Consider the following 22,939-nt stretch of genomic DNA (forward strand, 5'->3'; position numbering starts at 1 on the left):
AAGATAAATACATTTAATTGAAGATAAATAAAGATAAAATAAAATCCTAAAATAATCCTTAATAATTATCTCAATATTAATTATCCTAATATAATTAAAATAGAGTTTAATAAAATAAAATCTCTTCTTTTGCATTTCAACCCTTGTGTCCTCCATGCTTGCACTTTTGGCACCAACTTTTCCTTGTGTCACACATTGGCCCATTTTATCTCTAAATTCACGCTTTTGGCCCTTAATTTTGCTTTTGCCTCAAATTTAGTCCCTATGAGATAAAAGATCATAAATAGCTCAAATTAGCAGGATCATACTCAGAATAAATACATAATTAATACATAAAAATACGTTATTCTAGAGTGTTATCAGCTATGACACGTTAACAGTTTATAACAGGTAACATAAAGTCAGTATATTAATAAATGTTTAACTAAAAGAAAATAAATAAAAAAAATTCAATCATAGCATACATTTACAAAGCTTAAAACGAGCTTTAGGAACCCTTAAAACAAGCCATTTCAAAACCTAAACTTTCCCAACAAGTTACCCCAATTGATATTGCATTCAATTAACTTAACTCCACTTTAAACATTCAAAAACATATCAATTCAAACAACCTAAACCTTCTAACTAATATGCCATTTAAAGGCACTTCAAATCAAAACAAAACAATTTAAGACAAAAGGTATATTTTCATGCCACAAATATATAACATTAGCTCACACCTAGCACAATTGTACACATTTCTACCCATTTTAAACATACCAAAGTTTTTCTCCAAACATTAACAATGCAAAAAGATTACAAGTTAACCAGAATACAAGTGAACACATAACATTACCATGTCATTCACATCTTAATCTTACAAGCAACCACACTTATGATAGGCTACATCATATTTACATATCAAATCTCAAAACATTTGCATCTCAACCTATTACATGCCATATAAGCCAAAATAAACATCCAAAAACTACTAAAATCAACTAGTTGAGGAAGATATGAGTTTTACAATAACTTAAAACTTTAAACAATTTAAATAAAATTTTAGAAATAAGATGAAATCATTTTTAAGACTTTAAAATCATCCTAGAATCATTTAGAAACTATTTGTGGGTGATCGAAAGTGTACAGGCTAAAAAAAAGAGCGATTGGGAGCCAAAAAGAATTAAAACAGCGCAGTGAAGCAAAATGCTGGGACAACGCGCGAGGTCGCGATGTCACACATATGAAGTCATGACGTCACTTGCTGGTTGGGTGAGGTCGCGACGTCAGAAGTGAATGTTGTGACGTTGCAAGGACGAGGTTGCAATGTCATCCTCTAAGTAGCCCAAAATCACTCCAAATTATCCCCACATCACCCCTAAATATCCATAGAACTTACCAATAAGTTTCAATCCATTTACAACACATTTAAATGGGATTTCAAACCATCATTCACTGTAGAAGTGAGTTTAAAGAAAATCTAAGCCAAAGTATAACATACAAATTAGCCAATTAAATACATTCTTCACTCAAAATTGTAAAACATCGTAGTACCATTCTTTAAAAGGACTAAGCTCGTCTTTACTAGACCTGTCCATGGGCCGGGCGGCCCGACCCGGCTCGACGGCCCGCTCGAAATATGGGAGGGTTTGGGTAAAAATATAGGCCCGAAATATGGGCTTGGGCAAAATTTTAGGCCCGTTAAAAAATGGGCCGGGCCTCGGGCAAGATTTTTTTGGCCCGGGCCCGCCCGAAAAATATTAAATATATATATTTTAATTTTTAAAATATAATAGTTTTTTATTTTAAGTTTATTTACTTTCATTTCCTTGACTAGTGTTACAAAATAATAATAATAAAACATCAAGTTTGTTTTACTAATCAAATGTTAGATTTTGTTACAACAATTAATACAATTAATACAATTAATAATTTGATAAGTTTACTAATCAAATGTTAGATTTTATTAATACAATTAATACAATTAATAATTTGATAAATTTACTAATCAAATGTTAGATTTTATTACAACAATTAATACAATTAACAATTAATAATTTGATAATTTTACTAACAATTAATTTTAATAATAATTAATTTTAATTTTATTTAAAAAATAATTTTAATTTTAATTAAAAACAAGCCGGGCCGGGCCGGGCTCGGGCCCCATATTTTTTCTTCGGGCCGGGCCTGGACAAAATCTCAGGGCCATGTTTCGGGACGGGCCGGGCCCGGGCCTAGTAAACGGGCTGAAAATTTTTTGTGGGCCCGGCCCGCCCCATGGACAGGTCTAGTCTTTACATGTCATAACTATTAAAATCTAGAACAATATCATAGATTAAACTTTCTATCATTTGAGTACGTAATGTTATGCCTCAAAATCTCTAATTGAAACGAAATTGAAATATGTGTATAAATATAATCATATGTTCAAGCGCGTACGAATAATAAAAAAAGACTCCTAAAAGAAAGCTCTTCAACTTCAGTTCAAAATGAAAATATTTTTCAATTATTTTATTAGATGAATTAGGATGATCAATTTTAATTTTATTATAATTAGATTTTTCACATTAATATTCAATTTTCTTTAGAAACTTCGATGTATGTTACAAAAAACAAAAAAAAGATAAATAACAAAAAATAATTAAATAGTATATGGTTCAATGGAATTTTAATAATAATTATACCGAAAGCCTAAAAGCAAAAAATGTTATCACATTGCAATATTTTTGTAGAAGTGTATTTTTAAAAATAATTAATTTTAAGCAAAAAATTCTTAATAACATAGAATGTAAAACAAAAACAAAAAATTGTTTGCAAAAAATAAATAATTATAAGAGTTACAACCTCATCAAATAATTTTATACCTATGATATTGATTAAGAGGTAGGGGTAGGCTTTGCTGGGACAGGGGCGGAACATGCAACTGGATTTTGTTTGCCACTAACTTTAGGCTTCACATTCGAACATTGTGATACTGCAGGTCCAGTCGGTCCACTGTGCATAATTTCAATGTCGGCGAGTTCCACATTTTCACACGGCAAAGTAGCACTGCAAATAATCTTGACAGCTTCTGGAAGCGCAGAAGTGCCGTGAATGTTTTTGAAACTAATGTTGCTTAGTTTAACTTTTGATTCTTCCTGCATCAACAAAATAACGATTCAATGATTGATTGCCTCTTTTTTCTCCCTTACCATTTTGATAAATATGTACGTACATTTATTTTGCATTTGTTCCATGGGCAATATTTCTGATCAATTATAATAGGAGAACTGACATTGGTCACGGTAATATCCTCAAAGTGAATGTTCGAACAAGTGCCGGGTTCTGCACCTGGCCAACTTTTGATTCTAACACCATTTGAAGTATTTGTCAAGGTGCAGTTTTTTACAGTAACTCCATCAACAGGTTCTTCATTTTTAAACAATCCGAGACTGCCAATACTGATACCATGTCCGGGTCCACAAGTTACTCCATTGATAACCAAATTTTTGGTACCATCCCCAATTGAAACACAATCATCACCAGTTTTTATCTCCGTGTTAAGAACATTGACCCCATCTGATCTCCCGATGTGAATCCCATCAGTGTTTGGGCTTTCTCCAGGTGCTAATACGGTGAAATGTTCGAAAGTAATGTTTTTGCATCCTAGAACATTAACGTGGAACTGCTTGCTGTCTTTGGTAGTTACACCTTGTATCATTGCGTTGGTTAAAAAATCAAACCTTAGGTTCTGTTTAATTTTAGAATGAACCAAAAAAATTATTACTTAATTCTATTTATAAAAGCAAAAGTCATAACTTCTCGATAAGAAAAGAACTTACAATAGGAAGTGAACCACAAAAATTATGCTTTTCGCAACCTTTCCGTTTATAAGCAGTGGTTCCCTGGCCGTCGAAAACTCCTGCGCCAGACAATTTGAAATTTTCAATTTTATTGAAGGCAATCCATTTAGGCTCCTTTAAAGCACCAGGGTCTGCCGGAGCCTTCACAGTGCCTTCAACTTGAAGCTCAATAGGAGCCTTGCAAGGACCATCTAAGGTAGCTGTACTTAAAAAATATATCCCTTTAGGAACCACAATTTTTGCCGGGGATGTCGAGGCACATGCTTCTTTCCAAGCATCCAACAATGGCTAAAAAAAGCAAACATATATAACGATAAGAGATTTGAAAAACAATTATACATGCTTTTACCATCTGACTATAAAGTTATATGAAATTTTTGTTACCTTACTCAAATCTGTTTTCTCGTCTGCCTTAGCACCAAACTTTGCAACAACATCAATAACGCCACCACCTCCTCCTCCTCCACCGCCACCACCACCAGCCTTTTGAGCTTTAGCGGATGATATGGTTAAAAGTAACAGTATTAACATGGATGAAACAAAATTAAATTGAATAGCCATAATTTATTTTTATTTTAATTTACTTAAAAGAGAATGATTTTGTGTTTTGTTTTGTTTCAAACCTTCTTATATAAAGAGTAAGGCCAAATTACAACCAACTAAATATTTTCTATTTTAATTAGTGTGGGTAAATAATATGACCAAGTTTTACTTACTATAATTAGCTCTTATTCTTCTTTTTCTTTTTGGAAGGAATTAACTCCTTTCTTTTATTTCTACATGGTTTGGGTATATAAATTTGAGGTTAATTTGCCAACAAACTTGATGCAATATAATCATATAGTAAAAGAGTTAACTAACATATGAATTAATATAATTATTTTAGGTTTCTCTATATAATAAGATATTTATTTAATGCAATAAAAATGATGAATGAAATTACCGACTGTGTTTTACTCGATTAGCATTGACATTGTTGCTAGGCATTGTATAAAAAAACGATAAATAAAATTATCTATTATTAATTTATTTTTTATATTACATTTTAAGCCTTCACTGAGTTGGTGTCACAAGTCAAAGGAGCGACAACTTTGCTGGGTAATAATTAAACTAACATTTGTTTACAAAGTGTATTATATTATTTTGAGGGTGTTTTTGTCTTTTTATATCTTTCATATGAGAAGTAGAAAAAATAAACATAATGGTTCCCTAACCATTTCAAAAAAATGCCTTATTTGTTTTTTATATCAACTTTTTTTTAAATATACTTGTTACATAATTCTTTTTTCACCTATGATGAGGGTGAGACACGCCCGTGTCTTAGGCCGTGTAGGCATTCAAAATAGGGACACACTGCCGTGTCCCAGCCAGTGTCTGCACCCGTATAACTCACTGACTTGGGCTACACAGCCAAGCCACATGCCCGTGTGCTAGGCCGTATACTCTTCGAAATAACCTCACATGTATGTGTGCTAGGTCGTGTAACAACCTAACTTGTAACCCTTTGAAAGCTACAGGGGAATCATGTCCGTGTCGCCTGGCTGTGTGTCACACACGGCTGAGACATACACCCGTGTCTTTACCCGTATGGAAAAAAAAGGTCATTTCCAAGACATTTTTCTCACCCAAACTCACAACTCATGCACAAACCATTTGTACCTAAAATTAAGCATTCAAAACTCACTTTGCATATGCATATCCAAGTTTATACAACATAGAAACTATCCATACAACCAATATGCCAAAATGTCACCTCAACTTCCACAAACAAACTTATTTAATCAACTATCCAATTCAATCATCATTTAACTACAAAATGAACAAATTCACTAACACATTTTTCATAATGATCTTATACCAAAAATTCATAAACAACCAATGCAAAATGACCATTTCTGAACTAACATGTACCATACTAATTTGGCCAAAGATGTTCACTTCCAAATTACCAAAAACTAGCCATTTTCAACATTATGCCACATTAATTCCACATCAACCATTAATTGCCACTATATCATTTCCATCAACATTTCCTTACCATCATCTTAACCAACACAACATCAAATTAACAACCACACAAAATACCATATAATCTTAATATCATACCAACTAATTCATCAACCAAAATAACATATATACAAGTCACACATAATGGCTAAATTCATTAAACAAGACACCTATGCATGCCATTATAACCATAACTCAAAATCTTCAAAATATACTAATATAACCGATGGATAGTGTGATGGATCTCCGACAAGCTTCCAAACCACATGAACCTCCGACTAACTAGAAACATAAGAGAAAATCACACAAGCATATAATGCTTAGTAAGTTCGTAAATCATTAGCATTACTCACCATTTCATTACAAAAGTTTAAAGGCAAATAGTGAACATATCCAACATTGCTTGGCACAAGCTTAAAGACCAACAACAATTCACAAATGTGATTAGCATATAAATTAACCAAACTCATTATTCAACAAAAAGCTTCATTAAGCTTTCCATGTAAACGTTCATTCTATTATGAACATACTAAAAATCTTTAATAAATATCTTATCATACCTTTCCCATGCTTTCGTGAAATTATAAGTCGATGCTTATAGCAATCCTTCCCTTTTTGTATACCCGTTGAACCACTAGAATAATATTGGATACACGAGAATCTCGCACACTATGTGCCAACATATGGTCAGAACCACAACTATATCATATCTTGTATCAATGCTCTCTTTCGAGCCATAAATGAGTCTGCTCACACAAGCTATCAGTCAGGACGTAGCTACATAGTGCTGTTCACACAAGCTGTCAAGTAATCGCAACACATGCCAAAAACTCAGCCATTGGCAGGACGTACAAGACCAGCACTCGAAACACGGTAACCCCTAATGACATGTCATTTGTATCCTATATATTCCTAAGGTTCAAACGGGATTTAAAAGTCGCCGAAACTTTGTTGGATAATTTTGTAGAGTCGTAATACCAAGAATATATCATAAAAGCATTTAAGTCAAACATAATTTAATGCTAATTAAACATACAAACTTACCTTAAACACGAACGGAGAATTACAATCGATTAATCTAATACTTTTTCTTTTTCCCGATCTAAATTCGTACTTTGCTTTTCTTGATCTATAAAATCAAATTTAACTAATCCAAACTTCATTCTATTCACTTTAATTCAAAAATCATGTTTTGGAAAAATTATACTTTTGCCCTTAAAATTTTGAATTTAGTACAATTTAGTCTCTATCTCATAAAAATGAAAATTCATGCAATTTAGTACCAACCCATTATGGTCGAATACCACCTAGGTCCATAGCAAGCCTATACTTCATTTATTTCACATTTTTACCATGAACATTTTTCTATGTTTCAATTAAATCCTTAAATGACAAATTCATCAAAAATTCCTTTACAAAAGTTGCTCAACTATCATCAAATATTCATTTTCATCCATCAAACATGAAAAAAAACTAACACACATTCATGGTAAAACCCTAGAATTTTAACAATTTTGCAAATTAGTCCCCGAGCTAGCTAGATTAATCTACAACGATCCCGAAAATATAGAAATAATTAAAAACGAGTTGAAAATGCACTTACATGCAAGGATACTGTGGTCGAACCTTCAAAAGCACAATAATGGGGTTTTTTATTTCTTATTTTTGGTTGAAGATGAGTTAGAAAGTGATACAATTTTGTTTTCATTATTTTACTAAGTTTATTTTATTAAATTACAACTTTAACATTAATTAAAAACCTTTAAAACCATTAATAATGTGTCCATATAAGTCTAGTCACATTATGGATGATCTAATTACAACATAAACCCTCCAAACTAAGTTTTTCATATTTTGCAATTTAATCTTTTTTTTTCAAATTAAACATGCAAATGATAAAATTTCTTCGTGAAACTTTTATACAACATTACTATCATGCTGTAGACATTAAAATAATAATATAATAAATTTTTTGATGTCGGATTTGTGGTCTCAAAACCACTATTCTGATTTCACTGAAAACGGGTTGTTACAAACCTTGTAGCTGCCATCTCTGAACGGACTGATCTACAAAAATTGAACTAGCTCTGGTAGCACTTGTTGGTGATTGACTCAATTAAGTAACGAACAAGTAAAAGAATAGTAGAAGAAATTGAGAAATTGAACACACAAATTGAACGTGGAAAAACCACTCCAAAGAGAATAAAAAACCACAGGCAAAGATAATTCTACTTCAATGGCAAAAGAATGAAGAGTACAAATGATGGATATAAAAAAAACTAAACCCTAAAAGTCGAAAACAAAAAACCCTCAGAACGTAAACACAAAATTCTCCAAAAGTGTTATGAGTTCTAATCATTAATGGGTGTATTTTCTAAGGTTATAAAAGAGCATATTTAATTATAGGCTAAATTCGTAGGTCAAATAATAATAAAACATTCTAAATTAATCAGAGTTCGACTAAAACAAATAAACAGAGTTTAACGAGAGATTATCTCTCAAATTTGAGTGAAATATGAGTCATACTCAACAAGAACTATAAAATATTAACTATATTAAAGAAAAATGACATTTTTACACAAGAGATTTTAATTGTTAAAATATTGTCTTATTTGATTCTTTTAAAAATATAAGGAATAGATTGTTTCTTAAAAATAGATAGAACAATTTGATCTGGTCCATATAATATATAGAATTGCTAGGTTCTTTCACACACACTTACGCAAACACAAACAAAAATAAGGTACACAAATATTTTTTTTAAAAACCAATCTGATGTGCCATTATAATTGTTGGACTAGAAAAAACCAAGAAGGGATAAATTGATATTTTTAGATATCTACAAACTTTTTTAGATATTATAAGACGAGGGAGAAAAGTTTGCACAATCGATTTATAGTGGTTCAGCCATAATTTCCTACTCTATTACCTTGCTATGTCTCTACCAAGGATTTTCTCAATTCACTATTTAGAATTGGTACATTCAAAGTTAAGGTATAACCTTTATAGTCTCTATCTTTATAAAATGGTTACAATAGAACTTTCCCCTTGATTTTTGTGAGTAAGCTAAAATCCTCTAGCTTTTCTGGCTCTATTAGAAATCCCTTACAATCCTCTGTAGGTGTTCTACCAGAAGAAATGTTAAGTAAACTCTTTAATACGAAGACAAATGTGTAGAAACCTAAGATGCCTCAAAGGTGTGTGTTTACAAGTGTCAGCTCAATCAAAGAATGAAAAATGGGAATGATAAAAAAAATTCAATAACCACCTAAGAGGCTATGTATAAGAGAATATGAGAAAAAGGAGATCTACAATGAGTTCTCTTGATTTCAAAGCTTGGACATGTCCCCATCGAGTCTGGAATTGTCTTTGACTTATATTAATGTAAAAGAATAAGTTTGTGAACGTTTATGACTATTGCGGATAATTTGGAGCCATTAGAAACATTAATTTCGAGTTGGAAAAGTGACTCTGTAACCCAGGTATCGATACTTGATAAGTAGTCATTTGTTGTAACATCCCTCACTCATCTTGAAAATCTATATGGACATGAGATGCTACAGTTACACTTTCAAGCTTAAACACTTTTTTTAAATAAAAAAGAAACAAGTGTCCATTTCGAAACATACTTATGTTTTATAAATCAAATTTGGAACATTTAAAATGATTCAAATATAATTAGAAATCATTTCGGGGCATTGAATACATATAGGGACACGTCCAAATCATAAAACAAATGTTCCTTCGCTTAAATTGAGGTTATTCGGGTTGAGGAAGATATGAGTTTTACAATAACTTAAAACTTAAAACAATTTAAATAAAATTTTAGAAATAAGATAAAATCAATTTGGAGACTTTAAAATCATCCTACAATCATTTAGAAACTATTTGTGTGTCATTTAAAAACTATTTGTGGGTGATCGAAAGTGTACAGGCTGAAAAAAAAAGACCATTTGGGAGCCAAAAAGAATTAAAACAGTGTAGTGAGGACAATATGCTGGGGTAGCGCGCGAGGTCGCGATGTCACACATATGAAGTCATGACGTCACTTGCTGGTTGGGTGAGGTCGCGACGTCAGAAGTGAATGTTGTGACATTGCAAGGATGAGGTCGCAATGTCGTCCTCTAAATAGCCCAAAATCACTCTAAATTATCCCCAAATCACCCCTAAATATCCACAGAACTTACCAATAAGTTTCAATCCATTTAGAACACATTTAAATGGGATTTCAAACATGATTCATTATAGAAGTGAGTTTAAAGAAAATCTAAGCCAAAGCATAACATACACATTAGCAAATTAAATACATTCTTCACTCAAAATTGTAAGATATCGTAGTACCATTCTTTAAAAGGTCTCAGCTCGTCTTTACATGTCATAACTATTTAAATCTAGTACAATACCATAGATTAAACCTGCTATCATTTGAGTATGTAATGTGATGCCTCCAAATCTCTAATTGAAACGAAATTGAAATATGTGTATAAATATAATCATAAGTGCAAGTGCATACGAATAATAAAAAATACTCTTAAAAAAAGCTCTTCAACTTTGCTTCAAAATGAAAATATTTTGTAATTATTTTATTAGATGAATTAGGATGATCAATTTTAATTTTATTATAATTAGAGTTTTCTCATTAATATTCAATTTTCTTTAAAAGCATCGATTTATGTTATAAAAACAAAAATATATATAAATAAAAATAATTAAATAGTATCCGGTTTAATAGTATTTTAATAATAATTATACCGTAAGCCTAAATGCATAAAATGTTATCACATTGCAATATTTTTTGTCGAATTGTATTTTTAAAAATTATTAATTTTAAGCAAAAAATTCTTAACATAGAATGTAAAACAAAAAAAAAATTGTTTGTAAAAAATAAATAATTATAGAAGTTACAACCTCATCAAAAATTTTTATACCTATGCTATTGATTAAGCGGTGCGGGCAAGGTTTGTTGGGACAAGGGCAGAACATGCAGCTGGATTTTGTTTGCCACTAACTTTAGGCTTCACATTCGAACATTGTGATACTACAGGTCCAGTCGGTCCACTGTGCGTAATTTCAATGTCGGCAAGTTCCAAATTTTCACACGGCAAAGTACGCTGCAAATAATCTTGACAGCTTCTGGAAGCACAGAAGTGCCATGAATGTTTTTGAAACTAATGTTGCTTAGTTTAACTTTTGATTCTTCCTGCATCAACAAAATAATGATTCAATGACCGGTTAACTCTTTTTGCTCTCTTACCATTTTGATAAATATGTACATACATTTATTTTGCATTTGTTCCATGGGCAATATTTCTGATCAATTATAATAGGAGAACTGACATTGGTCACGGTAGTATCCTCAAAGTGAATGTTCGAACAACACCTGGCAAACTTTTGATTCTGACACCATTTGAAGTATTAGTCAATGTGAAGTTTTTTACAGTAACTCCATCAACGGGTTCTTCATTTTTAAACAATTCGAGACTACCAATACTGATACCATGTCCTGGTCCACAAGTTACTCCATTGATAACCAAATTTTTGGAACCATCCCCAATTGAAACACAATCATCACCAGTTTTTATCTCCGTGTTAAGAACATTGACCCAATCTGATCTCCCGATGTGAATCCCATCTGTGTTTGGGCTTTCTCCAGGTGCTGATACGGTGAAATGTTTAAAAGTAATTTTTTGCATCCTAGAACATTAACGTGGAACTGCTAGCTGTCTTTGGTAGTTATACCTTGTACCATTGCGTTGGTTAAAAAATCAAACCTTAGGTTCTGTTTAATTTTAGAATGAAACAAAAAAAAATTATTACTTAATTCTATTTATAAAAACAAAAGTCATAACTTCTCGATAAGAAAAGAACTTACAATAGGAAGTGAATCACAATAATCATACTTTTCGCAACCTTCCCTTTTATAAGCAGTGGTTCCCTGGCCATCGAAAACTCGTCTGCCAGACAATTTAAAATTTTCAATTCTATTGAAGGCAACCCATTTAGGCTCATTGAAAGCACCAAGGTCTGCCGGAGCCTTCATAGTGCCTTCAACTTGAAGCTCAATAGGAGCCTTACAAGGACCATCTAAGGTAGCTGTACTTAAAAAATATATCCCTTTAGGAATCACAATTTTTGCCGGAGATGTCAAGGCACATGCTTCTTTCCAAGCATCCAACAATGGCTAAAAAAAGCAAACATATATAAAGATAATAGATTTGAAAAACAATTATACATGCTTTTACCATCTAACTATAAAGTTATATGAAATTTTTTGTACCTTACTCAAATCTGTTTTCTCGTCTGCCTTTGCACCAAACTTTGCAACAGCATCAATAACGCCACCACTTCCTCTTCCTCCACCGCCACCACCACTAGCTTCTTGAGCTTTAGCGGATGATATGGTTAAAAGTAATAGTATTAACATGGATGAAACAAAATTAAATTGAAGAGCCATAATTTATTTTTATTTTTATTTACTTCAAAGAGAGAATGATTTTGTGTTTTCTTTTGTTTCAAACCTTCTTATATAAAGAGAATAAGGCTGTAATATCCCGGTTTTAGTTAAATCAGAATAGTGATTTTAGAACCACAAATCTGAGGTCAGAAAATTATTTTAATATTATTTTTAGTATTTACAACATGTGATTATATATGTGTGAAAGTTTCGTAAAGAAATTTTACTGTTTGAATGCTTAATTCGGTAAAAAAGACTAAATCGTATAAAGCGTAAAAGTTGTGTTCTATAAGCTAAAGGTATCCAATAGCTATAGAACATTAAAGTAAAGGTCCTTAAGTGGTAAATAGGCCATTTGTGAGTTAGTGGAGTATAGTGGAGTGACATTTTGTGTAATTATTAAAGTTTATAAAGGTTAATTAAGTAAAATAGTAATTAATGTTAAAAATAAACAAAACAAAATTATCATCATCTTCCATTACCATCTTCCACCGATTTTTAGAAGGGAAAGAAGCCATTTTTGTGCAAAACATTCAGCCAAGCTTGTAAGCTCAATTAGGTATGCATTTTTGTCCCGTTTTTGATGATTTCTATGTTTTTGAGATTGTTGCTTCGTGATCTAGCTAGCCCATGCCTTAATTTTTGAATTGGTTGATGAATTTGTGAGTTGCCATTGATGATAGCTTGATGTTTTTGAATGTTGATGATGGAAAATGAATAATTGTTGATAGATTAATATGTTTTGTAAAGTGATTTTTGACAAAAATATCAAATAGGGATTAAATTGTGAAATGTGCAAATTGAGTGGTTGTTAATAGAAACAATAAGGCTGTTTCGGACTTCGTTACCACGCTCTGGAATAGCTAGAATAATAGAAACAATTTTCTTTTTAGAGGTAAAGAGGAAGAAGCGAGGGTGGTGTGGGAGAGAGTTGCTACCTTGAGTCAAGACTTCCAGATCCATAACATGGTCTTTAAACCCATGCTGCCAGTGCCTCAGAGTGGAAAGTGTTGGCTCAAACCCCCTCATGATATCATCAAGATCAACTTCGATACTGTTGTCTCAGCGGAGAAGATTGGTGTTGGGATGACAGTGCGTGACTCGGATGGCTTTGTGCTTGGAGGTGGGGGAAGCGTTATTGATGCGAAGATGACTGCTACCTGGGCCGAATTTAAAGCTTTGGAAGAAAGTATCAAATTTGCTAAAACTTTAAGGGTAAACTATAAAAATAGTCACTTTTGTTTGCCTTATATTACATTTTAGTCACTTATGTTTGAAATGTTACGTTTTAGCATTTATGTTATCGTTTTGTTACAAAGTGGTCACTCTATCGTTAAAATTCGTTACCTCCCTAACGGTAGTCCTACGTGGTACTCCAAATAGATTTTAAATGCCAACTTGGATATCCAGTTGCAGGGATGAAAATAGGTTTTTAATTAAATAAATTTAATTTGAATTGCCACGTAGTATATCTAAGTTGGCATTTAAAACCCATTTAGACTGTCACGTAGGGTCGTCGTTAGGGAGGTAACGGAGTTTAACGGTAGAGTGACCACTTGGTAATAAAATGATAACGTAAGTGACTAAAACGTAACATTTCAAATATAAATGACTAAAATGTAATATGAGACAAATAAAAGTGATTACTTTTGTAGTTTACCCAAACTTTAAATATCCAAAAAGTATATTTTGAGACTGATTGTGTCAGTCTGGTAAACCGCATTAATAAAAGGGGGCAGGATATTACTCCTTTGGGCTTTTACACGGAGGTGATTTGTACGCAGTTGAAGCAGTTCACCCATTCCAAGGTCTTGTAGGCCAACAGATTTTGTAATAAGATTGCTGATTTTATTTGTAAGCAAGCTATTGTTGATAACTGTAATTCGATTTTTAAGTTGGATTACCCTGAGAATATTTATGAGTTAGTGATGAAAGATTTAATAAATTGATGTTGACCTCCGGGTATTTTTATAAAAAAATAAAAAAATTGTTTATTCCTATTTAAACTCTAGATGATAATGTTCAAAAGATATAATTTGAAATTTAATCTAAATAATATCAGAATAATCCTAACAATAATCCTAAAATAAAATTCAAATTTAAAAAGTTTTATGTTCATAAATTTCTTCTTTGAAATTTTTTCAAGTCTTCTACACTTTATATTTTCGCACCAATTCTTCCCTATTTTGCATCTTAACTCATTTTATCTTTAAATTCACATTTTTTGCCTCCAAATTTTCTTTTGCCATCAATTTAGTCCCTACAAGATAAACAACCATAAATAGCCCAAATTAGTAGAATCGTACTCAAAATATATGTGTAATTAACATATAAAAGTATGTCATTTTAGAGTACTATCAAAATGTTTTCTTTGACTTATTAATCTAATTTGATTAAAAATCAAGGTTTTCAAAATCAAACCAATTGTCGAACTAGTCAAGCCACCAATTTTCGATTTGACCAATTCTACTAATTTATCTGGTTCAATCAAATAAATTATTAAAAATATATAAAATTAATAGAAAAACCAATTCACCTAGTTCAATCATCAATTTAATTGATTTTTCAATACAATTCATACCTATTCGCAAATCAACAGATTTAACGCTTTTTCAAAAAAAAAATTCGAGAAATAATATAAATTTGGGAGAATATTTATCTGAAAATTAGATCCCATTTTAAGGCCATCTAACTCTATTATTATCAGTTTCCATTTATCTCACCTTCAATCATGGCTCTTTCCCCTTAATAACAAATGCAGTAAATTTCGGATCATCACATATGACACTTTCTAATACCCTCTTTCACGTTCCAACCAAAAAATATAAAAAATAAATAAAGTAACAAACGAAGACCAAGTGCATTTGAGTTTTTCAACTCATTAACCATCTAGCACACAATTGTGACCCTTTCTGTTCTTACCCCCTTTTTTTCTGTTTTTGTTTCTGTTTGTTTGGGGAAGGGTCAAAAAAAGAACACTGTTTGATGTCTCTTTGGCTGTTCCAAAGTTGCAGTTAATATGGCGTTAGATGATAACAAAGACAAGCAAGAAGCTGAGGATAACAAGGCAACTCGTCCTGAAGAGAGTGATGATGATAATGAAGATGACAACGCTATTCCATTAGGTCCACAGTGCTCTCTCAAAGAACAGCTTGAAAAAGACAAGGTTTGTTTTGTTTCTTACATACACACATGATGAGGTTTTTTAATTTGACTTTTTAAGTTGTGGAATCTATATAAACAATATGCATGTATGCATGGGGTTTGGTGATTTTATTGTGTGTAGGATGACGAGAGCTTAAGGAAATGGAAAGAACAGCTTCTTGGAAGTGTGGATATTAACAACATTGGAGGTAGGTAGTCTTCTTCACGAAAATAGTACTTCGGGAAAAATCTTCATTAATATAATTTCATCCTTATATTAGTTTTCATTTTTATAATTTTTGAATAATTAAATTAATTTTTTTTTATTTTAGGAGTCAAAAATATAATTTTATAATTTATTAATATATAAATTTATAATTTTATAAAATTTAAAGGAGCGAATATAATATTTTCTCATTTTAAAGAAGGCATTGACCCTGCCAACCCTCCTTAGTGCTGCCCTTGTGTCTGGGAGGCCGACTTCTTTCAAAAAAAAGGTTTTTAAATGTTGTTTATTGAGAGTTGAAGAATTTTTTAACGAATTGATATTATTTCCAGTCAAGAGTTTTGTCTCTCAATTTTATTGAGATCTCAAGTGCTTGATGCATTAGGTTCGCAAAGTGCCTCGTCCTACCAAAGGAAATGTGGATATTTGCATAGGGTTTGAACCCTTATCCCTTAAATGGCCACAATCAAACCCTATCAAAGAAAATCTGCACCAAACATAGCCAATTCGACAATTAAACCTGTCGTCTCACGCACTAAAGCTCTCCATGAAGTCGAGACACAAAACCTTGTTCGGAAACAATATCGAACCATTGAAGGGTTTGACGTCTCCAATTAACAACATTTTGAATGCATTTGTTGGTTATGGTTTTATACATTTTTTGTTGCAGAGACACTCGATCCGGAAGTGAAGTTCCTTAGCGTGTCGATCGTGTCGGCGGACAGGCAGGACATGGTTCTTCCGATCCCTGAAGATGGGAAGCCGCATGGCTTATGGTTTACACTGAAAGAAGGTAGTCAATATCGCTTGAAGTTCACCTTTCAAGTCAGCAACAACATTGTATCTGGTCTCAGGTACACTAATACTGTATGGAAAACAGGTGTTAAGGGTAAGCCAATATACTATGTCTTTGACTCATGAAAAAAAAAGGAGAGAGAGAATTAAAAACACTTGACTGAAAATGATTTTTTTTTTTTTTTAGTTTATAGCACAAAAGATATGATTGGAACTTTTAGTCCTCAGCTAGAGCCTTACACGCATGAAATGCCAGAAGAAACAGCCCCTTCTGGTTTTATGGCTAGAGGATCATATACTGCAAAATCAAAGGTATGTTGTTCAACTTTGTTGTTACATTTGTTATATCGGATTATCTCGAGTCAACCACCTTGATCATGGACAGGGACGAAATCTGAAATTGTTTTGAGGTCGGAGATTATGTTATATATTTTTATAAGGGTTAAAATGTAATATCATTATTTTATTGACTAAATCAAAATTTTATTATTTTTATAAGAGTTTAAACTATAATTTTACTATATATTAACTTATAAAGTATAAAGAGTCAAATAAAATTTCGTAATTTTAGGGGGCCAAGAACTTGCCTACCCCATCCTTTGCCCTTAGACCAAGGAAGAGTTCATTAGTACAAAGATTCTTGCATGCTTATCACGTGTGCCATTACCAAATTACATCAATGTCCACTCAGATGCTTCTCTTATCATATCCCATAAAGCCTCCCGTAACTATACTCTTGATTGTACAAGAGTAAGACTAAATCCTATCCAATCACATCATAATAAGGCATTCCTGGTAGTACTCTACAACCTTCCCCACGGAAAAAGATTATATGAAACAGAGACGTCACATCATTTTATATATTTCTTATCAATTATTTAATGTCATTTTAACATTTTTTTTATATCATTGACACATCATTTTGATAAATTTTTTTACCTTAAACCTTGGACTTTGGATCTTACACTTTAAAACTTAAACTTTGGATCTTGCACCATGAACTCTAAATTCAAAATTTAAGGTTTAGGGTCAAAGGTCAAGGATTCAAGTTAAAAAAATTGCCAAAATGATGTGTCAATTACATATAAAAATATAAGGAAATAGCATTAAATAATTGGTAAAAGATTCAGAATGATGTAACGTTTTTGTTTCATATAATCTTTTTCCCACTCGACGGTTATCCAAAAAATCCCACACAGCTCTTCAAACTCCTCAAAGAGCCGATTAATATAAGGACTACCAGAATTCTATCCAACTATCTTCGTAACTCTTCAAACACTCACAAGCTACCACTAGAGACTCTCAGCACCCCATGTAAACCTCCTCCAATCCTCCTAACAGCAAACCTTGTACCAACGACAACAACAATCATAGCTCATGTTTATCATTATTTGGCTACCTTTATCAAGATAAATATTTTATCATTTTTTTAATGTATTCATGTTTGACATTTCTTTTCAATGCTTATCGATATCGATTTCTCTTTTTGTTGCAGTTTCTTGACGATGATCAAAAATGTCACTTGGAGATCAACTACACATTTGACATTCGTAAAGACTGGGCTTAGCTCTAGCACCCTTCATTCACATCAATGTTCTTATCGTATTATATACATATTTCTTTTATTCACTATTAAAGTTTATCCCTTTCAGACATTTTTAACTTCTACATTTTTCATGCAATGAAGTGAGAAAAAATTCTCTCACTAGGAAGAACTTTACTATTAATTTAAGGGCAGAGAGTTAGCATTTCTAGGAACATGTTTGGCTTATGACGATGTCTCGACACATTGTTCTTGTTCGTTACTTGTCTTTGCATGATTTTATGCTTTTATTTTTCTTTTCTTTTTATTAACATTTTTTATGTTCTAGTTACAAGTATAATCATAAATAATACATGATTATTTATAATTAAAATCAAATCATTATAATAAACAAGCAAGTTGAAAATTTGAAATAAATTTAAGAGATAAATATCAAAATTATACATGTATTTGATTCAATATATAATGTCATACATAAATTTTGATTTTGTGCGACTTTATACATGAAAATTTTATTAGATTCAATTTTCACAAATCATGACAACATTATTAAATTAACACTATTTTCTGTTTGATATATAATATACACAAACAATCATATTAGTCAAATATGAAAATAAATTAATATATTCATTTATTTAAATATGTACATTTAAATCAAAACTAAAGTTTCATGTATACATATGAGTTATGTATAATTGCAAAAATTAAAGTTCATATATAAATTTATATTTATATCTAAATCCGGACCTATACTAGAATAAATCTAGCATAACTCACATGGTAAAATTTAAACTAAAATTTGGACCAAAAACTCACAAAATTCTTAAAGATCCAATCTTACCATTAAGCCGAGGCCTAATAAAATTTTATGATAAAATACAATTAAAAGTAACCAACCCAAAACCATACATTTTGTATGCATTCTAACTTCATATCAAAATAATATTAGTTTTATCATAAATTTATGAATAATTATTTGGTATATTGTTACTGGAGAGTTGAGGTTTTATTATATATTCTTAAATTGTATTTAAAAATTAAAAAAATTAAATAAGATATTTAACAAAATTTTAATCCTACTTATAGAATAAAACTTACCATCACCTTATATACTAGATAATTACATAAATTTATTTCTAACGATAAAAAGAAAATGTTTGTGACATTTTTTTCTTATATGTATATATATAATTATTTGATCATCGCCAGTGAAGTTTTTATACTTCACAAATTTAAAAGTGTGATAAATTTCATATTTTTTGAATTATTTATTTATTGTACATTCTTTCCATTGCATATTGCAACTTGTGGACATGTCCCTTGAAATAGGTGCACTAGTTTTATTTTATTATTAAGTTTCAGAATATGATTGACTGGTTGGTATATGCAATTATATATATCAGCTTTAAATCAAGTTTTAGAAAATCTCCATCAAATTTGTATAATTAAGTTTGATTAAAATTTTGCATCTACACCAACCGATTGACGAATTTCTAATTGTTAATTGAGATTTATTTAAAGAGGTGTCAATGATCAAACTATTAGTCCAAGTTGTTGATTAAATTAATCCAAAAGATTTTATTAGTTAAAACAAGGTGCATGTGGGAAATTCATCAAATCTAGGCAAGTGTTAATTAAAATTTTGAATAAAAAAATTAGGATTTTCATATTGTTTCTGGTTGAGGGAATTATTTTACATTCAGGTCATTCATATTTGTAAGTTCAGATTTTTTTTTGGATCCGTTTTCAGATTCAGGAATTTTAATTTTTAAAATATTATTTTAAGTTAAACTATTTTGAGTTGGGTTTTTTTTTTCTTATTCGAGATGGATGGATTCTTATCAATAGAATCGAATTGAGTTTATAGTCGTATTTCATGCAGAAAAATAAATACGAATGGCAAAATTCGAGCCATCTAATGGATTATGAATCAATTCGCTTCTAAAGAAGTAGTTTTTATTATAAAATATTTCTAATGGATTATGAACCATCTAATCAATTCGCTATATAAAATTATTATTTTACCCTTATATATAAAATTTATTATAAAAATTATATTCTTTTACATTTTTCTTAATTTATTTTTCAAGACTAAAATCCAAATTGAAAATATTAAAATATTTTTTGAAAAATTATATTGAAATATCTGCATTTTAATTATAAAATGAGGTGAATTTGGTAACATCCCTAAAAATGAGGTGTATAGGGAAGAAAGGAAAGTAGGAGGAAATGGGGGGGTGATGATTGGATTATCTAATAATTTGGATTAAAGAGTAAGAATATTAAAATAGAGCAAACTCATGGACACATAAAATTAGTTAATTTACAGTTGTCGATCATGGCTGACAGCAAACAGCCAATGCTGATTGGCTCTAATCCGACCTTCTTCTCGTGGCGGCAGCCAACCACTCAACATGCGACAGCCACCTTTGTCGGCTTCTCTCTCTGTCTCCACTCTTTCCTTTTTGTTAATATATAGGTGGAAATTTGAATTTGATAATTTATATTTACTTGGTATCTAAATTTAGAAATTGTTAGTCAATTCCATACTTTTGTTAGGTAATTGACTAATATAGTTAAAATAAGTTGACGTAGATCTGACAACTAATAGCATGATAATACGTGATAATTTCACATTTTGACATGTAACAAAATATTAAAATGTTTATTAAAAATTATAATTTTATTTTTGTCATATGTCAAAGTATGATGTCGACATGTGTCACCATGCTATTAGTTAACAATATCACGTCAGCGTCATGTCAGTGCCACACCAGTATATTTTAACAATGTTAATTAGATACCTAAAGAAAAGTACTAAGTTAGCTTACGGTTTTCAAGTTCAGGTGCCAGTTAAGTAAAAAAAAAAACATAAATACCAACTAAGTATAAATTGCCAAGCTCAGATACTTCCGTATATATTAATCATTTTTCTTTTATTTGTTTCACTTATGTTTACTATTTCTTTTTTTCCTAAATATATTTAATAATGTAGTTAAAATACAACATAAGCAACTACACCTTCACAAATTTGGAATTTAGTTTCTCGATCGGATTTCAAAATCCAAATCCAATTGTTAATATTGTTATTTTTTTGTTAAAATTGTTGGTATGACATTTAAAAAAATACTTATTTGGTAGCCTTATAATGAACCTAAATTTAACAAAATGATTTTAACCGTGCAAGTAGTTGGAGTTGAATTTTGAAATTTGAAAAGTAGAGAGACTAAATTCCTAAAAATAAAAGTAAGAGACTTATGGCATATTTTAACCTAATAATTATAAACATAACATAAATTATTTAAAGATATAATGACAAATTTAATTTTAACACTTACATTTTTATCATTTAGCTATAAAAAAAACTAAAGTGATAAAAAAGTATAAATATTAAGAAGTAAAATCATCATTATATCTTATTTAAAATATAAATACATTAAATGTGTAATGTTAATCAAATTAATTATATTCGTATCTTTGGATAGCCTTAGTTAGGTCGGCAGTTTGGTGTTTAAAAAATGAATTTAATTTCTTTTTAAGTTATGATATTATAAATTAATATTACGTTGAATTCACCTCTTCTGGATTATTTTTAAAAAAATTATGGCTTCCACCTTATCATGAATTTATATCATATACCAAATCATGAAATTTAAAGGAATTGCTCTTGAGTAACATTAATATGCTTTTTCTTTTCTTATTTTCCACTCTTTTAAAGACTTTCTCTGCCTTTAACCTCTATTTAGAAGTTCATTTTCTTTCCTTTTATTCAATTTTAAAAGCATTCAAATTAAACCAGCCAACAATGATTATAAAGTTGTTAATGATGTTTTGATTTAATGGTATAAATTATATGTGGGATAAATTAATTAATTATTTTAATGTTTGTAATGCTTGATTTTGGGTAAAAGTATCATAGGTAAATTATTTCACGTACATTAGTTTAAAAAGTAAATTAGTTTTTGTTAAAATTTTTTCTATTTTTATTGTTAAAATTGATCACTGAATATTAGGGTAAGATATAACATATGACACGACACATATTCTTGTTTAGTTATTTTGTCATCATATTATTTTTAACAATAGAAATTGATAAAATTTTAATAAAAAATTAATTTACTCTCTAATCTACTATACTAAAATTAATTTGTAATTTTTAAATGAAAAGGATAAAATATAATCTAACAACGTTGATAATATTTTTACCCTTGATTATGATAATAATTATTATTATAATAGAAAATTTTAACTTGTAAAACGTGAAGAACCATGTGTTTGGTTGGTAATACTAAGAAGTTTTTTGGGTTCTTATTTTTGTCTCATTCATCGACTTCAAAAAGAAATTGTGGGATAGTGGGTCTTATTTTCACTGTTAAAATAACAATAGTTTTATTTACCCACATCTAAAAAATTGTTTCCAAAACCGGGTTAATCCCTTTCAATTACATATTTGCAAGTGTAATTCATAATTATGCAAAAGAAAACCTTCACGTAGGCATTAATATTAAGAGTCGGATTATATTTGCCTCCTTTTAATAAAAAATAGGTAAATTAATTCATATATATTAGATCAAAAGGCAAGTTAGCCCTTTTGTTAAAGTTTTTTTATTTCTATTGTTAAAATTAATTTTTATACGTTAACAAGAGGTACACATCGCATACACTATGTATCATTGTTTGGTTATTCTATCGTTATTCTAGTTTTAACAATACAAATAGATAAATTTTTAATAGAATAGACTAATTTATTCTTTGAATAACGATAGGGATTAATTTGCCCATTTTTTAAACAAAGAGGGCAAAAAATAATCCATCTCCTAATACAATGGCTTACATTATACTTTTTACCCTTTTATGACATATAAGTGTAAGAACACAAATCGAATTTTCTGAAGCATACTTATCAGAAAGATTTTATCTGTCACATCCCAAAAACTAGGTTG

The 22,939-nt window shown here is 30.5% G+C and overlaps 2 protein-coding genes and 1 pseudogene across 2 annotated transcripts; 1 reads left to right on the plus strand and 2 right to left on the minus strand.

The window, feature by feature from the left end:
- Positions 1–2,858: 2,858 nt before the first annotated feature.
- On the minus strand, positions 2,859–4,390 carry LOC105790114 (polygalacturonase). The gene is made up of 4 exons (XM_012617538.2): positions 4,209–4,390; positions 3,804–4,112; positions 3,197–3,712; positions 2,859–3,119 (listed from the first exon to the last, which is right to left on the minus strand). The coding sequence occupies exons 1-4, from the start codon at positions 4,383–4,385 to the stop codon at positions 2,859–2,861; spliced, it is 1,263 nt and encodes a 420-aa protein (XP_012472992.1). The 5' UTR covers positions 4,386–4,390.
- Positions 4,391–10,771: 6,381 nt separating this feature from the next.
- On the minus strand, positions 10,772–12,285 carry LOC105790123 (polygalacturonase-like; annotated as a pseudogene).
- A 2,750-nt stretch (positions 12,286–15,035) lies between these two features.
- Positions 15,036–18,204, plus strand: LOC105790136 (rho GDP-dissociation inhibitor 1). The gene is made up of 5 exons (XM_012617573.2): positions 15,036–15,451; positions 15,572–15,638; positions 16,326–16,544; positions 16,638–16,762; positions 17,946–18,204. The coding sequence occupies exons 1-5, from the start codon at positions 15,305–15,307 to the stop codon at positions 18,015–18,017; spliced, it is 630 nt and encodes a 209-aa protein (XP_012473027.1). The 5' UTR covers positions 15,036–15,304; the 3' UTR covers positions 18,018–18,204.
- The last annotated feature ends 4,735 nt before the right edge of the window (positions 18,205–22,939 follow it).

The sequence above is a fragment of the Gossypium raimondii genome, chromosome 7 (assembly GCF_025698545.1).
Source record: "Gossypium raimondii isolate GPD5lz chromosome 7, ASM2569854v1, whole genome shotgun sequence".
Taxonomy (NCBI): domain Eukaryota; kingdom Viridiplantae; phylum Streptophyta; class Magnoliopsida; order Malvales; family Malvaceae; genus Gossypium; species Gossypium raimondii.